We start from the raw sequence: 17,643 nt of genomic DNA on the forward strand, positions 1-17,643 counted from the left end.
GCTCCAAAGCTTCTCAATAAGATTGAGGTCAGGGGAGGATGGAGGCCACACCATGACTTTCTCTCCTTTTTATCCCCATAACAGCCATTGATGCAGAGGTATTATTTGCAGCATGAGATGGTGCATTGTCATGCATGAAGATGATTTTAATACGGAAAGCAAAGTCTTCTTTCTGTACCAGGGAAGAAAGTGGTCAGTCATAAACTCCACATACTTTGCAGAGGTCATCTTTACACCTTCGGGGGCCCCTAAACGGGCCGACCAGCTCTGTTCCCATGATTCCGGCCCAAAACATGACTCCACCACTGCCTTGCTGACGTCGCAGCCTTGTTGGAACAGGGTGGCCGTCCACCAACCATCCACTACTCTATCCATCTGGACCATCCACGGTTGCACGGCACTCATCAGTGAACAGGACTTTTTGAAAATTAGTCTTCATGTATTTTTCTGCCCAATGCATCCGTTTCTGCTTGTGAGCATTGGTTATTGGTGGCCGAATAGAAGGTTTACACACAGTTGCAAGACTCTGGAGGACTCTACACCTTGATGTCCGTGGGACTCCAGAGGCACCAGCAGCTTCAAATATCTGTTTGCTGCTATGTAATGGTATTTTAGCAGCTGCTCTCTTGATCCGATGCATGGATCTGGCAGAAATCTTCTTCAATGTGCCTTTATCTGCACAAACCCGTCTGTACTCTGAATCAGCCACAAATCTCTTAATAGTGCGATGATCACGCTTAAGTTTTCGTGAAATATCTAATGTTTTCATACCTCGTCCAAGGCATTGAACTATTTCACTCTTTTCGGCAGCAGAGAGATCCTTCTTCTTCCCCATATTGCTTGAAAATTGTGATCTGCTTAATAATGTGGAACACCCTCCTTTAGTAGTTTTTCCTTAAATTGGGCTCTCCGGCCAATCTAATTATCACAGGTGTCCGAGATTGTTTTCAGTGATCAAAAGAGCCCTGACACACAATGCCATCCATGAGTTAAACTGAAAAACAAAATATTTAGTCTTTGTGACACTTAAATAGAATTTGCATAATAATTTGGAACACGGTGTATATTGGGTTTTGAACCCTCTTGACACAAAATCCAGCCTTGTGCCATTAATTACTCTAGTATCAGAATCTCAGTGACTGCTAGTACCTCATGCATACAATTAAAGTGGACCTTCCCCCTTGAATACATCAATGTAATCTTTTTCTAAAAAACTATAAAGTTATTTTTATTTAGTTGCCTCTTACATTTTCCTTCTGCCCAGTCCCCATGATCTGTTCCCCCTAAAGTGCTTTGGTAACCTGCCACCATCATTTAAAGAAAAGCATCATCAGTGACTGGCTTCCTATTTTTTTTTCTCTTCCAGATCACTGATGATGTCTGTGCCTGATCTCGCACATTAATCATACATGATCTGTGGAAAAGGCTTTTTCCACCAAGACCACCAAGAGTTTGCAGATTAGAGACTGTATCTCTCATAAAGGCACTGATTATGTAACTTTCCAAGGCTTCAGTATATCTAGAAGTAAAATACATCAAATTGTAAGTAAAAAAAAATATTCCAGATGTTTAGATATCAGATTTTTAAGATTGGGAGGGAAAGGTCCAGTATAAATATATAGAATGGGGTTTAGCACAAGAGGTGATGGAGTGTTTTATCTAGAATTGGAGAGAAGGCATAATGATCTCACCTATTTTTTTTTATGAATGGTCTTCACCAACAACTGAAATAATAGATTTGAGTGGGGGTTCCTTTTATATTGCTGGAAGGAGAAAGTACATTTGTGAAAAGGATACGCTTCTGTCTAGAATTAGTAGATATTTAGTAGTCTGGTAGACCATAGATTTGCTGGACTTTATTTCTTTGCCTGCTTACTAAAAAATGAGAATTATCAGTTTATATAGTGTTTATGTTCAGTTTTCCTCAGTTTACCAAACATTTTCATCATCCTTAGCAGGAGATACAAAACGCTTTTCAGCTTTAGTTAGGTATGATTCCATGTTTCGGTGCTAAAAGATTTGACAATTTTCAGTAAAACATGCAGCAGGGTCAGGAAGATGCTTGTCATAGTGCAGAACGGCGCAGATGTGCGAGGGCCCGTTCTGCTGCACATAGTCGTGTGCATTTGCGTTCACTCGTGCACACACGCGACAGCCCGTTGCTAATGTTGGCGCCAATCAGACTATTTAAATCCAGCAGCACTATTAGCCTGTGCTCTCTGATCTGCAGCTCCCCTTTCTTCCTGTTCCTGTGAGTGATTACCTGTGATTAACCCCAGCTTGTTTCTTGGACTCTGCCTTCTGACTCTGCCTGATCTGCTCCCACCAACACTGACCCTGGCTTGTGAACTGACTATTCTTCTATTTACTGTTAATGCCTGATCTGCTTATGTTACCGACCCGGCTTGTCTAACCCTGCATACAGTCTGCTACCAGCCTGCTTCATTGCCTGCCTGCTCTGTTGCCAACCTGCTCTGCCGCCAGCCGGTCCAGCCATCCCATCTCCCAGCGAAGTGCCAGCAATCCCTGCACAGACTACAGGACTGAACAGGCATTCATACCCTGCCGTGCTCTTGTGGTTTCTGTTCCACCTTTAGTGGCCCTCTAACCGGAGCTGTACGAGAGGCCTTCCTCCTGCTGTCAGGCTCACAGGTAAGGTACGTGACAGTACCAGACAGCCATGGCTGAGCCTGCAAGGGGATCCTCTCCCGTGGATGAGATCTGCCAGCATCTTGCTGCCCTGACTCAAGCTGTTAAGTCTCTTCAAGAGGGGTACATTCAGTTGGAAGAGCGGGTACTATACGTCTCTCTACAACCACAAACTTTCTCTCTGGAATCCACCAAGGTTGGGTTCATCATCTCATTACTGCAAGGTGAGCCACAGTCCTGGGCCCACCGACTTCTTGAAGAAAATGATTCTCAGCTGCAAACCATGTCTGCCTTCTTTGAAGCAATGGCCCAGTTATTTGATAACCCACAGCGGACTGCCACAGCAGAGGCTGCCCTTCATACACTCCAGCAAGGCCACAGAGCGGTTGAGGACTATGTTACGGACTTCAGACGCTGGAGTGCAGACACACAATGGAATGACGCAGCCCTGGGACACCAGTTCTGCTTTGGGCTTGCTGAAGGGCTAAAAGACGAACTGGCCCGGGTCGGTGTACCAAATACATTGGAGGCTCTTATTACTTTGTCCATTCAGATAGACCGGCGGCTGCGTGAACGCAGGCTGGAAATAACTACTCAGCAGTCACGTCCTGTATGGATGATGCCCAGGGTGCCTTTCTTCCGTTCACTCCCTGACTGCTCACACCATTCCTGTCAATCTTGTGCCTCCAGCATCTGACACTCCAGAACCCATGCAGCTTGGATTGATGCGTCTGTCCTTGTCACCTGAGGAACGTCAAAGTCGTCGGCAGAACAACCTTTGCCTGTACTGCAGACAAGCCGGTCATTATGTGTGCACGTACCCCGTAAAGATGCGTGTCTATTTCTCCTGCTAACCTGTCATCGCTATCTGCCAGTACCACTCACCTAGCCCTTCCACTCTCATTCCAGCTGCCAGAAGGAGCAATCTCGGTCAATGCCATTATTGATTCTGGGGCATGCAGCTGCTTTATTGACTTGACTTTGCAGCCCAGCAGCGTATACCCTTAAGACCAAAGACTTTCAGTTTATCTGGCAGATGGCTCATGTATCAAATCGGGATTGGTAACCCAGGAAACACCACTGTTGCCTGTTGTTACCCCTTCCAAACATAAAGAACTTTTGAGTCTTGACGCTCACATCCCCACTGTTTCCTGTCATTTTGGGCCTACCCTGGCTTCAGGCCAACAACCTTCAAATTGATTGGATTATTGGAAAAGTCACTTTCCAATCCACCTATTGCTGAGAACATTGCTTGCCATAATCACCCATTTCTGCTGTGACCCTACTCTGTATGGACTCTGATCTTGAGATCTGTCAAAAGGTGCCCAAATATCATGAATATCTTGATGTCTTCAGCAGACGGGGGGCTGATACCCTACTCCCTCATCGGCCATATGATTGCCCGAGTGAACTACTTCCGGGAGCTGAGATTCTGTTCGGACGAATATTCTCACTCTCAGAACGGGAACAGGAGGCTCTGAAAGAGTACGTTGATGAAAACTTAGAAAAGGGTTTCATCCGTCCCTCCACCTCTTCAGCAGGGGCAGGAATATGCTTTGTCGAGAAAAAGGACCACTCTTTACGGCCATGTGTGAATTATCGGGAACTCCATAAAATTGCATTGAAGAACCATTATCCCCTTCCTCTTGTACCCGAACTGTTCCAAAGGTTGCTGTCCAAAACTATCTTTACTAAGCTGGATTGAAGAGGGGCCTATAACCTGGTCCACATACGTGCAGGAGATGAGTGGAAGACTTCCTTCCGTACCAGATTCGGTCATTTCGAATATCTGGTTATGCCCTTCCGTATCTGCAATGCCCCTGCCACCTTCCAGCATTTCATTAACTATATATTCAGAGACTTCCTGGACATTTTTGTAATTGTATATCTAGATGACATCCTAATATTCTCAGTGTCCCTGGACTTACATCGAAGGCATGTGAAGAGTGTTCTATGCCGGCTCTGTCAACATGGACTGTACGCCAAACATGATAAGTGCGAGTTCGAGAGGCAGTGCATCCAATTCTTGGGCCTGGTGATCTTCACAGCAGGAATTAAGATTGATCCCCAAAAGGTGTCCGCTAAAATAGACTGGCTGGCACCCACAGACAAAAAGGGGGTGCAGCGATTTGTGGGATTCACAAATTTCTACTGGAGATTTATTAAAGGATTCTCCACCATTATTGCCCCCATCACACAGCTGACTAAACAGAACCTCCGTTTTCACTGGGGCCCTGAGGCACAAACTGCGTTTGGAACCCTGAAGAGATTCTTCACTTCCACCCCTATCCTCAGACATCCTGATCCATTGTTGCCATACATATTGGAAGTAGATCAGAAATCACAGTAGGGGCAGTGGTTTCACAACGTCAGGGTCTGAAGGACTTAATGCACCCTGTGGCCTTCTTTTCACGCAAACTTTCTCCAGCAGAGAGAAACTATGACGTGGGAGACAGAGAACTGCTTGCCATCAAAGCTGCCTTGGAAGAATGGAGGTACCTGTTGGAAGGAGCAGCACATCCTATACTGATCCTTACAGATCATAAGAACCTCAAGTGTTTAAGATCTGCTAAGCGTCTGAAGCCACGACAAGCTCGGTGGGCACTGTTCTTCTTGAGGTTCGCATTCCACATCACTTACCGACCTGGATCAAAGAATACTAAACCTGATGCTCTGTCTCGTATGTTTGATGACCCCAGAGAATCTCTGTGCCAGACACCATCCTGCCTGCAGGTAACTTTTTGTTATTTCAAACTGACCTTCTGTCGCAAATTAAACAAGCTTCTGTGGGGGTTCCCTACCCCTCTGCAATTACACTAGTTCCTAAAGAAGGTTTGCTATGGTGGAAGGACAAGATCTTTGTGCCAGAAAGTAACCGATTATCTGTCTGTTCTGAAGCTTTTTCATAATCACCTCCCGGCAGGCCACAAGACTCTCGATTTGGTAGGACGTACATTCTGGTGGTCAGATCTGGAGGAATTCTGTAAAGTTCCCGATAGGCCATGGAAAATTATATCTATGGATTTCATAGTAGAACTTCCACCTTCTGAAGGATGTATGGCAATTTTTTTGGTGGTAGATCGACTGTCCAAGATGGCCCATTTTTTGTCCTTAAGGAATACGCCTTCTGCCATGGAAATTGCCCGGGTGTTTGTCAAGGAAATTGTGAGGCTATACGGGGTCCTTGCAAACATTGTCTCTGATCGGGGGGGTCCAATTCACTTCTCGCTTTTGGAGAGCATTATGTGAAGTGTTGAATATTGAATTGTCCATGTCTTCAGCTTACCACCCCCAAACTAACGGGCAAACAGGACTAATAAGACACTTGAACAATGCCTTTGAGGCTTTACATCCTTTGTTCAGGACGACTGGGTATCATTGCCGTTGGCAGAATTCTCTTATAATAACGCCAGCCATTCAGCCACAGGACAATCCCCATTATTTGCCAACTTTGACTTTCATCCTTCCTTTCTGCCTGACTTTATTCCAGAACCAATAGTTCCTGCTGTTCAGAGCATGGTGGACTTTCTGAACCTTAACAATAAGTTGTTACAAGAAGCAGTGGCTAAAGCACAGGCTGATAATAAGAAGGCATTTGACAGGAAGAGAAGGGGGGAATTGAGTCTTCAGGTGGGCGATCAAGTGTGGCTATCAACGGCAAACCTTAAGCTGGCATGCTCTTCAAGGAAACGCGCACCTAAATTTTTGGGGCCATTCCCAGTAAAGAAGCAACTTAACGAGGTATCCTATGAACTATCTTTTACCAGAATTCTTTAAGATCCATCCAGTATTTCATGTTTCGCTCCTAAAGCCTGTGCTAACGGATCCCTTTCCTGATAGGGGGTCTGGTCCTCCTGAGCCAGTGCTTGTAAATGGAGATGAAGAATATGAGGTGGAAGCTATTGTGGATTGCAGGAAAATAAGGAACCAGTTGCAGTACCTGATCAAGTGGAAAGGATATGGTCCTGAAGAAAACTCCTGGGAGCCCGCACAGAATGTCCATGCTAAAGGACTCATTCATGCTTTTTTTTTCCACGCCCACCCAGAAAAAGGAAGCCAGCTGGGCATCCGGAGGCTGCCCGTAGGGAGGGGGCAATGTCAGGAAGATGGTCGCCATAGTGCACAGCGGCACAGGCGCAGATGTGCGATGGCCCGTTCTGCTGCACATAGTCATGTGCATTTGCGTTCGCACGTGTGCACACACGTGACAGCCCGTTGCTAATGTTGGCGCCAATCAGACTATTTAAATCCAGCAGTACTATTAGCCTGTGCTGTCTGATCTGCAGCTCCCCCTCCTTTATTCCTGTTAGTGATTGATTACCTGTGATTGACCCCAGCTTGTTTCTTGGACTCTGCCTCTGCCTTCTGACTCTGCCTGATCTGCTCCCACCAACACTGACCCTGGCTTGTGACCCGACTATTCTTCTGTTTACTGTTCATGTCTGATCTGCTCATCTGTTACCGACCCGGCTTGTCTGACCCTGCATACAGTCTGCTACCAGCCTGCTTTATTGCCTGCCTACCTACTCTGCTGCCAGCCTGCTCTGCCGCCAGCCGGTCCAGTCATCCCATCTCCCAGCGAAGTGCCAGCAATCCCTGCACAGACTACAGGACTGAACAGGCACTCATACCCCGCCATGCTCTGGTGGTTGCTGTTCCACCTTCAGTGGCCCTCGAACTGGAGCTGCACGAGAGGCCTTCCTCCTGCTGTCAGGCTCACAAGTAAGGTACGTGACAAGCAGAGAGAGAATGAGACAGTTACAGTAATAATACCATGATATGGATTAATTAGATGTCATCAGGACTTACCGCCCAAGCTCCATTATTATCTTCTTCTTAACTGAAAAGATTTGCATGTTGTCTCCTCATCCTCTAGGGTACACTAAATCCAAGGCCCATGTGTCATAAAATACATAATACATTTTGTAGCGTCTAACTGTAGTAAAATGAAGGCTAAAAGATTACCTTTTTAGTAGGATCATTTTATTTGACCATCCCCCCTAATTACATACAATGCTGTATAGCTTATAGATGTCAGTCATTTTCCTGTTAAACCAGTCTTTTTGGTCTCGACCACGCTAGTGTTGTATTATGTTTATTGGAATTGTACCAAATCTGTGATTAATTTGTCAAAATTATCTTTATGTTCTTCATTAGAAGTCCATACAGAGCAGGCTTTTTTTTTTATTATTTAGTGCTTTGCAGCAACACCAGACATGTAATGAGATGGACATTACGGGGAATACAAGTGCCACTGAAAATTTTCCATAGGTAAAGAACAACATTCATAAAGGTTTAAGAATGCAAGTAGTGGGAGAAACATGAGTAAGATCACCTGCATAAGCCACCAATTAAACAAATATAAAGAGCAAAATGCAATGCAAAGTTAGGTGTTACTTTTTCTAGCACAAACCTTTGTAACCTGCCACACTAATAGTATCCAAGGGGCTAAGCTGGCTGAAAAAAAACTGAGGGGGCGCTACATCTGGAGCACCTGGAAAAGGGTCAGCAGACGTTAGTTTACTGTTTATCCGACATGCAACTCGCTACCTTCAGCTCTGTCATCACTTATCAGATGTTGGGCAGTTCTTTAAAAGCCATTGCCCACCTAAGTTTTTCTTTTTTAATGCTAGGAAGTTGAATTATGTACTGTTAGACACATTGCCTACCAGAATTACCAGTGTTACCCAATAGTTCCAGCTAATGGCTAAATTTTAATGTACCATATCTCCATTATGGAATAAACCAATTTTTAAAATCATAAATTCATTAAAGCCACATAGGCAAAATATCAACCCGTGTGACTTTGAGAGACATAAAAAGTGGGATAAAAAAAAAAAGTGGGACTGTTACCTACCAAAAACTGAAATAATTGTTTTGTGTGAATCTGGCATTTAAGATTTTAATAAGTATTTCATATTCAACAGCAGAAAAATGTAAATGGGGTTATTTGATTTAGCCAAATCCATGAACAACTTGCCCCATAGCTACATTCAGACTGTGCTTAGTGTCATCGGGGCTGATTTACTAAGGTGTTTGAGAATGTTCACAAAATAAATTGTGTGAAGGTTTATTTAAAATATACAATCACATAAAAAGAAAAATCATATTTGCCTATTTCATTTACATCTGACTGAATAAATGAAATAAATATTCAAACAATTTATTGTGTGGGTATTTTCAAATCCTTTAGTAAATCACCCTTATAGTATTCATAGGCTCAGCCATATATGTCCACTTTCTTATTGTTATGGGAGCAACATTTTGTATCCTAGTTTGATCACCTTTCAGATAAAGTTTTATAAAAATAAAATATACCAAAAATGTATGTACATGTGTTTTTCATGCGCTTTTATGGGCTCCCACTGCAGTCTATGGGGCACGATGTTGCATTGATTTAAAAGGGCACCATAGAGAATTATGTGATTTCGACTGCAGGAGAAATCATACTAGTGTCAATGGGCTCTCAAACTCTGTTTTTACATGTACTGATCCCTTACTAAGGCTAAAAATAAGACGCTACCATTACTGTTTTGAAGATGCAAACTCAAGGATTGGCATTTTCATTCTGGATTGTTTACCTAGCCAATTCAGAGCAAAATGTCTTGTCTCCCTATTTGCCCACTGTGTTGCTTTGGTGTGCTGGAGATAAGCACTGAAAAAAGTACTGCATGCAGTAGTTTATTTCAGTGTAGTTTGAGGAAATCCACTGCCTCGCACCGCGTGACATCTCAATAAAGTTAATTTTAAATAAAAGTGCGATGCTGAGATGAAATATGTGGGTTGCGCTACAGTAACAACACAAGTAGCTGCTAACACTAAATGGTGCAAACTCAAAATTGATCTTGACTGGACCACACTGCACACCAGCCACACCAAAGGTCTTTATGGACCTTTCTTTGTGCACTGGTGTACAGTCATGTTGGAACAGGAAGGGACCATCCCCAAACTGTTCTTACAAAGTTGGGAGCTTGAAATTGTCCAAAATGTCTTGGTATGCTGATGCCTTAAGAGTTACCTTCACTGGAACTAAGGGGCCAAGCCCAACCCCTGAAAAACAACCCCACACCATCCCCCCTCCACCAAACTTTACACTTGGCACAATGCAGTCCAGCAAGTACTGTTCTCCTGGCAACCGCCAAACCTGGACACATCCATCAGATTACTAGACAGAGAAGCATGATTGGTCACTCCAGAGAATACGTCTCCACTGCTTTATAGTCCAGTGGCAGCGTGCTTTATACCATTGCATCTGACCATTTGCATTGTACTTGGTGATGTAAGGCTTGGATGCAGTTGCTCGGCCATGGAAACCAATTTCATGAAGCTCTCTATGCACTGTTGTGCTAATCTGAAGGCCACATGAAGTTTGGAGGTCTTTAGCTATTGACTCGGCACACTGTTGGTGACTTCTGTGCGCTTCAGCATGTGCTGACCCTCTGTCATTTTACATGGCCTACTACTTTGTGGCTGAGTTGCTGTTGTTCCCAGTTGGTTCCACTTTGTTATAATACCACTAAAAATTGACTGTTGCAGCAAGGAAATTTCACGGATGCACAGGTGGCAACCTATCACAGTACCACGCTTGAATTCACTGAGCTCCTGAGAGTGACCCATTCTTTTTCAAATATTTGTAGAAGCAGTCTGCATGCCTAGGTGCTTGATTTTATATACCTGTGGCCATGTAGAGAGAGAGAGTTAGAGGCATGCAGACTGCTTTTACAAACATTTGTGAAAGAATGGGTCACTCTCAGGAGCTCAGTGAATTCAAGCGTGGTACTGTGATAGGTTGCCACCTGTGCATCCGTGAAATTTCCTTGCTACTAAATATTCCACGGTCAACTGTTAGTGGTATTATAACAAAGTGGAAGCAACTGGGAACAGCCATGAACTGGTAAGCTATGTATAATGACAGAGTGGGTTCAGCACATGCTAAAGTGCACAGTGCACAGATGTCGATAACTGTCTGCAGAGTCAATAGCTAAAGACCTCCAAACTTCATGTGACCTTCAGATTAACATAGCAACAGTGCGTAGAGAGCTTCATGGAATGGGTTTCCACAACTCAGCAGCTGCATCCAAGCCTTACATCACCAAGTTTAATGCAAAGCGTCAGATGCAGTGGTGTAAAGCACGCCAAGCAGTGGAGAAATGCTCTCTTGAGTGACGAACCGCGCTTCTCCGTCTTGCAATCCGATGGTCGTGTCTGGGTTTGACGGTTGCCAGGAGAATGGTACTTACCTGACTACATTGTGCCTAGTGTAAAATTGGGTGGAGAGGGGATTATGGTGTTTGGGTTATTTTATAGCGTTTGGGCTTGGCCCTTAGTTCCAGTGAAGGGAACTCTTAAGGTGTTAGCATACCAAGACATTTTGGACAATTTCATGCTCCCAACTTTGTGGGAACAGTTGAGTATAGCCCTTCCTGTTCCAACATGACTGCGCACAAGTGCAGAAAGCATGGTCCATAAAGACATGGATGAGTGCATTTGGGGCGGAGGAACTTGACTGGCCTGCATAGAGTCCTGACCTCAACCAGATAGAACCCCTTTGATATGAATTAGAGTGGAGACTGCGAGCCAGGCCTTCTCATCCGACATCAGTGCCTGACCTCATAAATGCACTACTGGAAGAATGGTCAAGCAGTCCCATAGACACACTCCTAAACCTTGTGGACAGCCTTCCTAGAAGAGTTGAAGCTGTTATAGCTGCAAAGGGTGGGTCAACTCAGTATTGAACTCTACAGACTAAGACTGGGTTGACATTCAAGGTCATGTGCATGTAAAGGCAGGTGTCCCAATACTTTTGACAATATAGTATATATCGGTTATCCAGCATAACTACTTCAGCAGAGCTGAATTATCATTGTTTTGCTTCTTCTTCATTATCCACTGAGCATACATCGCTGTAAGTTTCTTGAAAATGCAATGTAATATGGCAACATGGAGTTGCTACACAATTGCTATACAGAAAACCCCCAGAAATATAATTTCCTGCTTATGTGATTGGCTGACTGATACAACTCTGTCATTTTTGGGTAAATGCTCCCAAAGGGTTAATCTCTTTTTTAAAATGTTTTATTGTTTTCATCAAAGTAACAAACAAGGAAGTAATCGATAAGCTATAATGAGTGCAATGTTGACATTTGCAAAAGACATATTTCTAGTATAAGATGTTGCATATGTATCTACATGTTATAGGGAGAGACACTGCCCGAGGAGAAAGGGACATACTGTAAATATAAAGTACAGGCTCAAAATGTCTCTCTATTCAATATATCTGAATGTGTGGGGGGTCAAGGCATTTACCACTGCATGTCACCCTAGAAAAAGAAAGGGGGAGGTGCAGGGGGAAAAGCCTGGGCCTCCTGGTGGACATTTAACCCAGGGAAAGTATGCAAAGATATGTCTATATTAGTGCATACAACAATCAAGAAATAAAGGATAATTGGAATGATCCAATTATCCTTTATTTCTAAAGGGATTCAGACACTGCAATGTTGACCATTAGAACACCGCAAGTACATTAGCTGATTAAGCACTTGCCTACCAGCACTATTATCCCCTTCCTGCCCAGGCCAATTTTCACTTTTCAGCTCTGTCACACTTTGAATGACAATTGCGTGGTCATGCAACACTATACCCATTTGACATTTTTATAATTTTTCTCACACAAAAATAAATGTCTTTTAGTGGTATTTAATGACCACTGGGTGATTTCTTGCGCTGTACATGAAAAAGACCGAAAATTTTGAAAAAGTTTGTTTTTTCTTTGTCTGTTATAAAATTGCACATAAATAATCTTTCTACACAGATTTAGGCCAAAATGTATTCTGCTACATTTCTTTGAAAATAACCAAAATCAGTGTTTATTATTTAGTTGGTAGGAGCGTTATAGAGTCCACAAACTATGATAAATCCTGATGTACTGAGGGCCTATCATTTCTTGACGCCCAAAAACGCCAGGTCAGTAAAAATACCCCCCAAATGACCCCTTTTGGAAAGTAGACAGTCTGAGGTATTTAGTAAAAGCTTTTTAAAGTTACCCTTTTTTGTCATAATTATGTTGAAAATAAAGAAATGAAAATTTTTTTTACAATGTTTGTTTTTGCATACTGTCACTAATGCAGTACAACATCATCATATAACTGATGTGGCAGTAATCAGGGACACTAACTGGCAACAGTATGTAGAAAAAAAAATTTAATGTTTTCTTTTAATCTTTTATTACTTTTAATTTTTTTTAATGATTTTTTTTTTCTACTCCTGTGACCAGAGCAATACAATGTTACCATAGTAACATTGTACTCTGGACAAGTGATCAGGTTTTTTTTTTTATTTTATTATATATTAATTGCTTATGCCAATGAATTTCATTGGTGTAAGCAAGCATTTTTGCTGAATGAAACCGATTCATTCAGTAATTTTTGTTGTGATCAGCTGTGATTGGCGATAGCTGATCACATGCTACAGATGGGCTGTGATTGGCCCAGTCTGTACATGTGACCACTGTGACCAGTCACAGCTAGCAGCACAGTTGTTAGCAATGAATTGCATGAAAGAAAGCTATTCATTGTTTACAACTGTCATGAGATCTGCTGTGATTGGTCACGGCGATCACATGACACTGGCAGTGGGCCAGTGTAGTGATCGGTCATCAGCCATGTCCAGTGGACACAGCCAGTGACAGATAGTGCCAGAGCACGGCCCATGGGGTGCGCACGAGGTGCAAACTTAGGAAGACGTCATATGATGTTGTCCCAGGATAATAGGGATCCCGCTCGGCCATCGTCTCACAATAGGTGGGGCGGGAAGGAGTTAATAATGAAGAAGTCACTGCTGTTCACGTTTACTTTGGAAATTGACACATACAAACAAACAGCTTTGCCTTCATAGCAACAAAAGGTAGAAATCTGTAACAAAGTTTGTTAAAATATTTGCAATGTACATAGATCACCCAGTGAAGAATGTGTATTTCTCAACAAAAATATAGTTACTCCTCCTCATGCACACCAGACGTTTTTACAGCTGCTTTTTTTGGCTTTTTACATTTTTTTTTCTACAGCTAGTAAACCCCCCAGCATTTTATCCTATGTGTCCATGCACAGACAGACTGTAATCAACGTTTTTTGGCTGGAAAAACCCCCAGAACTAGTGGGTTTCTAGAGGAGTTATTTAGCTATAAAAACGCTCTAACACTGAAAAACGCAGCAAAACGTGGTAAAATGTGGTAAATCACAGCAAAGCAATGCTTTTGGACTCTTTTGACCCCCCCCAAAAAAATTCTAAAAAGCACAAACGTGAAAAAACTCAGCAAAACGCCACTAAACGATAATACAAAAATGCTAAAAAATGCTGAATAACTCACGTTTTTAACGTGACTTTACACAGCTAACTTTACCAGCGTTATTAAAACGCTCAGTGTGCATGGAGCCCCTGCTTTGTTCTTCAAGGACACTTTGCTCCATTCACAAAGCAGTATTTTCTTCTCTAAGATTCACCAAAAAATCCTACTAAAATACCGCAGGAGTTATTTTATGAAATCATGTGGTATTTTTGTAGTGAAAACATGCGGTAATTTAACGCCGGTGGTAGTTGGCGTATTTACGAACAGTAGTAAATACAGCATTGTTAAGGAGCAGATGCCCTTAACAACCAGTAACTGTCATGGTTGCTAAGGAGCAGGCGACGGTTGCATCCTTAACAACCTAGCAGTCATCAACCACTGGCAGCTGAATGTAAACTAAACAATTGCTGGCAATAATAAATTATGGGAAACAACCGCGTGGGGGTCTCCTTCTGTGAATTGAGTTTAACGCCTGTTCTGTTTACCAAGCATTTTCAGCATTTTGTGGTAAATACCAGTAAACAGTATAGTGAATTGACAGTTTCAGGATCGCATATGATATGTAGGCAAAATGTGTTTGTTCTTGAACAGAGAATGAAAAAAAATAATCTGTCTACTGTCCAAATGTTTTACTGTTTTAAAATGCTCTTCATGGGTGCTTTATTGCATTACCATTCATTTCTGTAGGTCCCAGTGCTTGTAAATTGGAATATATCAGCTTCTGTGGTATTATTATATCAATGTACAGTTTGCCTCCTGGAGCCTAAATAGCAAAAATGCGTAGATTATCCCAGAAGATACTATACGCCAGGGCTCATTAATCCACCTTTCTTCATACAGACACATTTAAAAACAAATTGTCTTGTCTGTAAAGTTTATTTATAATTAAAGTACAAAGCAAGATATAGCTCAGGTCTCTTTTGTCTTGAATCCATCAGGTTAATGAGTCAGTGCCTATCTGTCATAGTCTACTAGTTTCCCTGTTACGAAATTTCTCTCACTTGTGTGTGCCTTTACCCGCTCTCCTCCCCCCCTCACATGCACTTTAAATATCTGAGATGCTTGTATGTCTCCAGGTGGTTCTGTGAAGGAAGAGAGCTGCATAACTCACCTGACATTAACATCTCCTCGGAGAGCGACGGTCTTCAAGTGCTTGTCATTGCTGAGGCCTTCGAGGACGACACCGGGCGCTATACTTGTGCGGCATCCAATTGGCTTGGCTCTGACACATCTTCAGCTGAAGTGTTTGTAGAAGGTAATGTTTTATGTGGTCATCAGCTCATTGTGGTTTCTTGGTGGGCATGCTGGATGAAACCTTATCCATATATTCATCCAACTAAAAAATCAAAATTTTTTTTCCTTTTTCTGTAAACAATAACAAAGCCTCATGTAAAACACAGGAGCTGAGTCTGCTTTGTCTTTAGCAAACAGATTCCAGGTACAGTATATTTTTCTAGTGCAGGTCAGAAATGAAAGAGAGAATGTATATTGTCTGCTGGCCCATATGGAAGAAAAATATATTTGAAATTTATTTTAAAAATATTCTGTCCAATTATATTGACATATATTTGAAATGCTACAATTTTAGCCATATTCAATATTTTTATATATACAGTCATGGCCGAAATTGTTGGCACCCTTGATATTTCTCCAGGAAATCATGTATTTCTCACGAAACGTATTGCATTAACACATGTTTTGCTATACACATGTTTATTCCCTTTGTGTGTATTGGGACAAAACAAAAAAAAGGGAGGAAAGAAAGCAAATTCGACATAATGTCACACAAACCTCCAAAAATGGGCTGGACAAAAGTATTGGCACCCTTTCACAACTGCGGATAAATAAGAATGTTACAAGCATGTGATGCTCCTGTAAACTCACCTGGGGCAAGTAACAGGTGTGGGCAATATAGAAATCACACCTGAAAGCAGATAAAAAGGAGAGACGTTCACCTTTGCATTGTGTGTCTGTCTGTGCCACACTAAGCATGGACAACAGAAAGAGGAGACGAGAACTGTCTGAGGACCTGAGAACCAAAATTGTGGCAAAATATCAACAATCTCAAGGTTACAAGTCCATCTCCAGAGAACTAGATTTGCCTTTGTCCACAGTGCGCAACATTATCAAGAAGTTTGCAACCCATGGCACTGTAGCTAATCTCCCTGGTCGTGGACGGATGAGGAAAATTGATGAAAGATTGCAACGCAGAATAGTCCGGATGGTGGATAAGCAGCCCCAAACATGTTCCAAAGACATTCAAGCTGTCCTGCAGGCTCAGGGAGCATCAGTGTCAGCGCGAACTATCCGTCGACATTTAAATGAAATGAAACGCTATGGCAGGAGACCCAGGAGGACCCCACTGCTGACACAGAGACATAAAAAAGCAAGACTACAGTTTGCCAAAATGTACTTGAGTAAGCCAAAAGCCTTCTGGGAAAACGTCTTGTGGACAGATGAGACCAAGATAGAGCTTTTCGGTAAAGCACATCATTCTACTGTTTACCGAAAACGGAATGAGGCCTACAAAGAACAAAACACAGTACCTACGGTAAAATATGGTGGAGGTTCAATGATGTTTTGGGGTTGTTTTGCTGCCTCTGGCACTGGGTGCCTTGACTGTGTGCAAGGCATCATGAAATCTGAGGATTACCAAAGGATTTTGGGTCGCACTGTAGGGCCCAGTGTCAGAAAGCTGGGTTTGCGTCCAAGATCCTGGGTCTTCCAGCAGGACAATGACCCCAAACATACGTCAAAAAGCACTCAGAAATGGATGGCAAAGAAGCGCTGGAGAGTTCTGAAGTGGCCAGCAATGAGCCCAGATCTAAATCCCATTGAACACCTGTGGAGAGATCTTAAAATTGCTGTTGGGAAAAGGTGTCCTTCCAATAAGAGAGACCTGGAGCTGTTTGCAAAGGAAGAGTGGTCCAAAATTCCGGGTGAGAGGTGTCAGAAGCTTATTGATGGTTATAGGAAGCGACTGATTTCAGTTATGTTTTCCAAAGGGTGTGCAACCAAATATTAAGTTAAGGGTGCCAATACTTTTGTCCAGCCCATTTTTGGGGTTTTGTGTGACATTATGTCATATTTGCTTTTCTGCCTCTGTTTTATATTTGTTCCAATACATACAAAGGGAATAAACATGTGTATAGCAAAACATGTGTTAATGCAATACCTTTTTTGTGTGAAATACTTGATTTTCAGGAAAAATATCAAGGGTGCCAACAATTTCGGCCATGACTGTATATATATATATATATATATATATATATATATATATATATATTCATGTTGAAATGCATTTTTATTACAGAATATATGAAAATATTTTTAATAAAAATACATCTCAAATATACTGTGTCTTTAAAAATACAGATCTACATTTTTGGAATACATTTACAAATATATGTAAAAATATTTGTTAAAATTACTTTTTTATATGTTAAAAAAATCTGAAAAATATATTTTTACAAAAATTGGTTTGCATGAAAGTTATTTTAAAATTTTTTTTGTAAAATGTTATTGTTTTTTTTTGGCAATTTTTTTTTAAATATTTGAAAATTTAATTGGTTTGCGTGAAAGTTATAACATCTACAAACTATGGGATATATACTGAAAGTTTTATTTAATTATTTTCTTTATGCTAGTAA

General features: G+C 42.0%; 1 protein-coding gene across 2 annotated transcripts in view; it reads left to right on the top strand.

Moving 5' to 3' along the window:
- The window catches only part of PALLD (palladin, cytoskeletal associated protein), a 440,752-nt gene that overhangs the window by 174,183 nt on the left and 248,926 nt on the right, over positions 1-17,643 (top strand). For both annotated transcript variants that reach the window (XM_089658595.1, XM_089658596.1), the window contains one exon: positions 15,070-15,248. In XM_089658595.1, coding sequence (XP_089514721.1) covers positions 15,070-15,248 — 179 coding nt within the window. The remainder of the gene's footprint in view (positions 1-15,069; positions 15,249-17,643) is intronic.

Source organism: Staurois parvus, unplaced genomic scaffold (genome assembly GCF_062004578.1).
Source record: "Staurois parvus isolate SC_StPar_1 unplaced genomic scaffold, SC_StPar_1.0 ptg001083l, whole genome shotgun sequence".
Lineage (NCBI taxonomy): Eukaryota > Metazoa > Chordata > Amphibia > Anura > Ranidae > Staurois > Staurois parvus.